The 7,820-nt window shown below is 45.6% G+C and overlaps 1 protein-coding gene across 1 annotated transcript in view; it reads right to left on the bottom strand.

Annotated features, from left to right (window-relative positions):
* Positions 1-463: 463 nt before the first annotated feature.
* GNL1 (guanine nucleotide binding protein-like 1) overlaps positions 464-7,820 on the bottom strand; it is a 16,630-nt gene continuing 9,273 nt past the window's right edge. The window contains exons 9-12 of the mRNA XM_011999067.1: positions 6,422-6,600; positions 6,182-6,344; positions 5,766-5,906; positions 464-5,380 (exon numbers count right to left, since the gene is read on the bottom strand). Of these exons, the coding sequence (XP_011854457.1) occupies positions 5,139-5,380; positions 5,766-5,906; positions 6,182-6,344; positions 6,422-6,600 (725 nt within the window). The 3' untranslated portion in view covers positions 464-5,138. The remainder of the gene's footprint in view (positions 5,381-5,765; positions 5,907-6,181; positions 6,345-6,421; positions 6,601-7,820) is intronic.

A 7,820-nucleotide genomic window follows, 5' to 3' on the forward strand; every position in this document is an offset into this window, starting at 1 on the left:
AAAAAAGTGATAGATGTTAATGAGATTTATTTAATCATCTCACAGTGTAATTCATGAATCATAACATCACTTTGTACTCCATAAATATATACAACTATAATTTGCCAATTTACAATTATAAGGTTAAAATTTTAAAAAATAAAAGGTAACGACAACAAAAAAAATGGTAAGTAGAAAAATCGATGAATACAGAAGCTGGTAAAAACTAGTAAGGCGAATATGGCAAAATGTAGAATGTGTTGAATCTTTCAGTATTTGGGTGTTTATTGTTCTTTTTCTACGTTAGAAATTTTTCAAAATAAGTTGCAAACAATTTCCATATTATTCTGATTTTTACACAGTAACAGAAAACATTCCAGGCTTCAGCTCATTAATATTTCTTCTTTGTTCTCCTGAGGAATCAAAAGATTCTCATTTATGATATTTCAAAAGGCACATAAAGAAACATATCCAAACTTTGTTGTCTCTTCATTCAAGTTTGGCTTTAATATTTTATTAAAAATTTTTGTATTTGTAAATATTAAAACACTGAAACTTGCTACTGACACAAGAACGACAATGCACTAACAATAAAATCAAACTATTCAGAAGCAGTAGCAACTCCATGATTCCAAGGTAATTTAAACAGGCAATTTCAGAGTGCTTCAAGATGAAGGCGCAAAGCAGCCTCTCAGCCTGCAGTTATGCACGACACCGGCAGATAGCGCTGCAAAGCTTCACAAATGCAGCGGGAAGTCCATTTACCAATGGTTGTGGCGATCTCCTAATTAGCTTGAACTGAGTTTGTATTAGAATTTATAATTTTTACTGCTTATTGCAGTTACTCGTATATTACTGACACTGGAACAGATATGTTTTAACAACTGGTTGAGCCGTACCAGTGCGAACCAGCTGAATGTCAGCGCTGTTCCCTCCTGTGACAGAAGCCATGGGCGCCTGCCTGAGGGCACTCCCCTCACTGGGACTCTCAGTACCACGCCCACCTGTCCCCAAGGCTTGTTCCATCACTAAGCCCCACCTTTCCGCATTTTCACCTTTCTCCTCCACTTGATCCTTCTTCCTAACATCATGTTAACACACTCCAAACTAAAACACTTCAACTGCATATACTCTACTCCCTCCATTTTTTTCTTTCATTGCAATCACTGCCATTTTGAAAATTCTCTCCTCATCTCCACTGCCTCTACTCTTTTCCTCCAAATTATTCCTTAACCCTCTGACATCTGGGGCCTCTGATTCCACCTCTCCAAAGAAATGCTCCCACCAAGACCATGGAGGCCCCTCTCGTTGCTGGTGGATATTCTTCAATCTCCGTGCCACCACCCATCACACCCATCAGCAGCATTCCACACCGCCCTTCCTTCCTCCTCTAGCTTCATCACACCATGTTACTTTTTCCTGTCTCACTGGATCCTTTCCCTGCTCTCCTTTTTATATGTTTCCTGCTTTCTTCCTCAGCCTTCTCTGCTCCCCACACCTATATGTCCATGATGCCTAAATCTCTGTTTCCAGCCACCTCTCTTTCCCCGAGCTCCATTTGCATAAACGGTCTCAGATGAGATCCAGGGCGCTCACGGTGGTATGACTGTAGACAACTGTCTCAGGAAACAGACCCATGACACACCCAGTTGCCAAGTCAGAAACAGGATGTATACTCTTGACGTGTCTCTCTCCCCTACATGGCAAAACAATCCCAAGACATGTCATTTCTATCTCCTAAGCAACCCATAAAACGATTTCTCTTCTTTCCATCTTCCATTACCCTAATGCTAGTGTTCATTCTCTCCCCCTGGCATGGCTGTAAAAGCCTCTGATTTCTCCCCTTTCCAAACCAGTCTCCATACTGCAATTATAGTGATCTTTCTAAGGCACAATTCTCACCTTTTCAGTCTTAGGCTTAAAGTTCAATGTTCCTCTGGATAAAGCCTGAATCTTTAATATGGCTAAAAAGGCCCAGCAAGAGCTGGACCAAGCCCACCTCTCCAGCTTCACCTTTCCTCATTTCTCCTTTGCACCCTCTGCCTCTGAACAAGTTATAGTCTTCCAAAGTTGTCATGTTCCTTGACCTTTGCTGCCTCCTCTGCCCAGAATGCTATTTCCCTCTGTCTGGATAACTCCTGCCCAGTATTTGGCCTCAGCACAGACATCTGTTCCTCTAGGAGGCTTCCCCTGATTCACCAACACCAGTTTAACCCCCCTACTGGCTGTTCCTACAGCAATTCTTTACCACGGACTACTGATTTTTAGTGTTTGTTTTGTTTTGGCAGTCTGACATAACTTGATATACTAATGCAGCTTCTAGTCCTGTCCCCCACTCCTTCCTGATCACTATCCCAAGGTCCCTCCTATATGGAGCCACCACTACCCCACTGGATCCTGTACCACCACCCTTCTCCCAGAACTTATCACAATTTTTTTTTTGTAATTGTCCGTTTCCATTCTCCAATAAGTTGTGAGCTCCACAAAGAACCATTTCTATCTCACTTACCACTTGGAAGTGACAGGCAGATAGTAATTGCTCAACAAATGTTCTGAGTGAATGAATCCTTGGGGTAATTATGGTACTAACCACCTTATTCAGTTATGACAGTTCAGTAAATACATGTAACATAATGCTTTTATAGTTTACATACTGCTATAGAGCTATTGTATTATTATTATTATTCTATTCCTACCTTCTATTCCTTGAGGGTAGGATACTGCCTTATTCAATTTTGGTTATTGTCCCAGAACTCAGGGACAAATGTCTGGCATATATTGTTTTCAATCAATTTTTGTTGACTGTATCAATGATTATAATAAGTGAACAAAGGCCCATATAACTGAACTATCCTGGACCACACACAGCTACCCTGTTCCAGAACCAGGACTAGAATCCCATCTGGAAAAAGGGAAACTTGGAAGTTGACATCTAAGTGAGATTCCGGCATGAATGAGAGAAGCCCTGACTTCTCTCCATCAAGAAACTAGCCAGCTATGGAAGCCACCAGAGCCCCAGACCTCCATAGTCAAGTATTCGCATAGTAGACGTGACCCAGACAAGAGGGTGCGAGGACAAGGGTATTTCAGCATGGAGGGGAGACTGGGCCCTTGGTTTCCTGTGTCTTTGTAGTCAGTTCTAACCTCAGCCTCAGCACTGGTGTTGGGACCCTATTCATCCTGATCTGCAGGTCCCTCAGTTCTTTTCCTGTTGCTATTATCCTATAGAGTCAGCAAGTCACTGATAGAGACCTGGTAAGAGGTTTTACAGTCTAGCCCTGTGGGGGTGTCAGGAGTCGCCTCCTGCCAGGTCTTCAGCATAAAAAACCCCCTCCTCAGCTCCCAATCAACTCTTCATCCCCACCCCAGACTCTCCCAAATGCCCTGATGAAACCCTTGAAGTGGAAAAAGATAAAGACAAGCAAAGATAAACAGCACAAGCAGCAGAGGTACAAATAGAATTCTGATTTTTCTCCTTTCTCTCCACATTTTGAGGAAATGAATCCAATGTCCTCACCAGAGGACAAGCAGAGAAGTCCCCTGAGCATCTCTGAACATTATGAACCCTCAAAGTAAGCTTAGCTTGGGCCCCTTTCCCTTTTCTATCAGTGAGGCTAGAGAGCCCCAGATGGGAGACAGGTGGATTTTTCTCTCAGCTGGGACCTTTTCTCTTGTCTAGCACATTTTGGGAAACCTTCAAGTACATATCATGCTGGTAGTATTTAAACTTTGCACTGGAGTGAATTCCAGGGGTTATGTCCTCACTGAGACCAATGGAGATGAACATAAAGAAATATGTGGCCAAACACCTCAGCCTCTTTAAATATACTTTCCTTTGCTCCTTGGTTAACAGGGTCTGTCTGCTCACATTGGAGAAACTGCCCAGTGACTCAGATCCTGAAAGGATCTGCTTTAGAGCAAAAAGGAGTCTAGTACTTTTCACTCCTCCATCTTGTGGTCAACCTGTCAAACTACACTTTTTGCTATCATCCAATATAGACAACACTGGCAGTCAGTAAAACAAAGCTCATTCTTCCATTTCGAAAAGAATTAAAGAATTAAATCTAGGAGTCTAGTTGCTGGCTTAACAAAGGGATATACAGCAAGGCCTAAGGTGCCCTGACTCACGAGAGAGTTGATCTCTGCTGCAATGCGGAGGTGAAACCCTAAAATGATTCTGGCCACCTGCTAGGTTCTAGCTCTGACCCTGCACTGGGTCATCTTTGTTCCACCTCCAAACCAGAGTAAATGGAATTCAGGAGGCTGGTTCTGTGCCCACCCCTATGTACCTCATATACTCGCAGCTGCCAGGCTTTTAAATAATGAAACTTAACACTGTACTTAAAGGGCTGTTCTGCTCAAATCATAAATGTGCACGCTAGTTGTTCACAATTAAAACTCTACTCGTACACATTAAATCGACATTTTCACAAGCGTTTTGCCTTAACTAAAAATTTATATCAACATGAACACCTAGAATTATACTGCATGAGCCCCCAAGATTTGCAGAACATCATTCACCCTTCTTAATCCAAAAACTTGGGTGTCTGAAGGTGGGGTTTTGATCATGGCCAGGCTTCAGTGGTACATCCTTATATGCTTGGTGCTCAGCACAGGTCAAGACACACAATAGACCCTCAATAAATATTTGCTGAATTTGAACAATTCCTGTAAAAATCTCATTTAGAGACATCAGCTTGGGACACTTCCTCTCTTACTGTTGCTTCTCCCAGAAGCTCCTGGAATGACTAGGTCTGGCAGCAGGGGGCGCACAGAGCTGCTGCTCAAATCGGAGAATGGCACAAACTCCAAAAGGGAGCTGGATTTAGACCTCCCCTCCCCATGTAGATAATGGGATTCCTAAAGTGCAGAGTGGGAGAGTGGGTAGAGGAAGCAGGTTTCAGAGACTGAGAACCTACTAAACAAACTCCTAAGAGAACTTTCCCTTGCAAAGAGAATGCATGAAAAAAGAAGGGAGAAGAGGAGAGAAGCCTCCCACAGCTGTTAGCCTGGAACAGCCGCTCTCACCTCAGTTCATCTGGGGAAGGGGCTACAAAGCAAACAATCTTTATTCACAATTGGGGTGGCAGAGGGGAGATACCCCCAGGTCAGTCCAAAAGCAAAGACATTGGGTGGGAAGATGGCACTGGGCGAGGAACTCAGCACTCATCCTCACCCAGCAGGGCATAAGGGTTTCGGCCAGCCAAACTGGACCCTGGAGCTGAGGTTGGGGTGTCCTCATCCCCTTCTCCCTCCTCATCCGCATCCCGGTCCTCCTCTCCCTCCTCCTCACAGGAGCTGCTCAGCTCTTCCTCTTCCTCCTCCTCCTCGTCACCTGCTGGCCCCACCCTGCCCTGCAAAACCACCAGCTCCGTGGTCTCTGGATGGGACTCCCAGGTGCCTGGGGAACCAAAACAAGAAAAAATGGAGGAGAGTTTTGAGCAAGGAACTAAAGCCAGAGAAAGATGGGGAAGAGGCAAAGACTAGGAATAACAATAATCTTTATAGCTGCTGGCATTCATTCATTCATCCATTCATTCAACTTCCTATGTGCAGATTGCTGAACAGAAGCTTTGTGCACATCAACTTCAATAGTTACAATCACCAGGCTAAGGGTCAATTATTACCCTCAGTTTGCAGATCAGAAAACGTCTCAGATGTTAAGTTACAGAGCTAGCCAACAGGTACAGAATCCAGGTTTGACCCTCTTGCTCTCTGGCCACAAAGCCCACACCCTTTTACCTATACCATGGCAGGGGGCTAGGGAAGAATATCTGGGCTCTGACCTTTCTGTTCACTGTAGCCCGGGGGATGAAAACACAGGCTGAGGCGGCCGTCCACTGCCAGCCGCAAGAGACTGTTGGCTGCTCTGTACACATCATTCCGAGCCGCCTTGGCTGTCTTGTAACCACGTTTCTCTGCCCAGGCTGGAGGGAGAAAAGAATAATGGAAAGAGAAGGCATTAACCAGATACCAGTTATATTCCCACTCCCATAACACAGTCCTTCCAGTTTTCCCCAAAACATTCCAGGCCAGAGATCTTACTGGCTATGCAACAAAAATCTAGGGGTGAGTGGACAGCAGCTTCATCAATGGCAGAATCTCTGAGGAGAGGAAAGGAGACAGGGAAGGGTAAAAGGCGAGGCAGGTAAGGAAGAGCAGCTGAAACCAGGTGGGGTGAAGCCAGGCACATGGAACTCACCTTCACAGATGTCCCAGGCACACCAGGGGTGTTCCGCTGAGGGGTCCTCAGCCTCTGGGTGGCGCAAGTGGAGCAGGGCCTGCACGGGAATTCGGGAGGCCAGGTAGCCCACAGCAGTATAGGGCTCCTGGATCTGGGCGATGGGGTAGATGCCTGCCAGAACCTGAGGGAAATGAGCACTCAGTACCTTCCTCAATGTCCCACCTTCTCTCTTTCCCTTAGCCACCCTCCCCCTCATACCTGCAACTGCCTAGGCAGAAGAGATGGGAAGATGAGGCCTGGGCAGTCACAGAGCTTCACGGAGGGAGTAAGAAAGTAGGTCTGAAAGTATCGGGTATGGCCTGGGGTTCTGGAGACACTCACGACTTTCCGCCCCACCAGCCCATTGATCAGCGAGGACTTTCCCACATTAGGGAAACCTGAGGAATGCAAGGACATTTAATGTTTAACAGGTTTTTACTCTGTGGTAGGACTTGGTGCTATACCTATAGGTAAAAGGGGAACTAAGGCTCAGAAATTAAGGAAATGGTATTGCAGAATACAAATCATGCTCTGGGCTTGCAGGGTTAAATCCTGGCCCTTCCACTTACCAGCTTTGTGATGTCAGGGCAACTAACTTTCTGAGCCTCTGCTTCTTCTTCATTTTACAGCGCAGACACCTCCCTACCTTAGGGCGGTCAGGATTAAATGAGATAACCAATACAACTTGTGTGGGTCAGTGCCTGCAGTACAGTAAGTACCCAGTACCAGTGATCCACATCTCATAATTACCATGACTTGGCCTGGCACAGTGACTCACGCTTGTGATCCCAGCACTCTGGGAAGCCAATGTGGGTGGATCACCTGAGGTCAGGAGTTCAAGACCAGCCTGGCCAACATGGTGAAATCCCATCTCTACTAAAAATACAAAAATTAGCTGAGTGTGCTGGTGGGCACTTGTAATCACAGCTACTTGGGAGGCTGAGGCAGGAGAACCACTTGAACCCAGGAGGCGGAGGTTGCAGTGAGCCGAGATTGCACCATTGTACTCTAGCCTGGGCGACAAGAGGGAAACTCTTACCTTGAAAAAAATAATAATTACGATGACTTGTCCAGGGAGGAAACTGGAAGCCTTGGGACTCACTGCCACTCTGCTCAAAACCACTACCAGTTTTTGTATTTCTGGCTGACTTCAGTGCCTTTATCTCCCTTCCACAGAGCATCTCATTTACCCCACCTCAGCTGCCCATTCCCGTGGTAATACCTGCATCTTGTCACTTCACAGCTCCAAAGCCTCAATTCCAAGCAACCCTCTCTGCCCTGACAACTCATCTTTCCAGCTCACTTACTCTGGTTCCTCCATTCCAGTAAGTCTTTGACTCCTGACCTTAACACAGTAACACTATGCAATATCCAACTCGTGTCCTCAATTTTCTTCTTACTTGACTCAGATTTCATGATCCAGCTCCTCAGCCAGGCCTGTTCAGAAATCTGGAACTCCCTGGTCCCACCTCTCCCCTCTATCTTACTCACCTGGCAAAAATCCCAACCCTATAAAATCCAGTTCTGCCCATTCAGCACCGCTCCTGGGGAGCTGACTGTGGCTAAGAAAAGATGTACCACTGTGCTCAATCTTTACAACACATAGAAGTATCTAGGA

This window comes from Mandrillus leucophaeus, unplaced genomic scaffold, assembly GCF_000951045.1.
Source record: "Mandrillus leucophaeus isolate KB7577 unplaced genomic scaffold, Mleu.le_1.0 Scaffold581, whole genome shotgun sequence".
NCBI lineage: Eukaryota > Metazoa > Chordata > Mammalia > Primates > Cercopithecidae > Mandrillus > Mandrillus leucophaeus.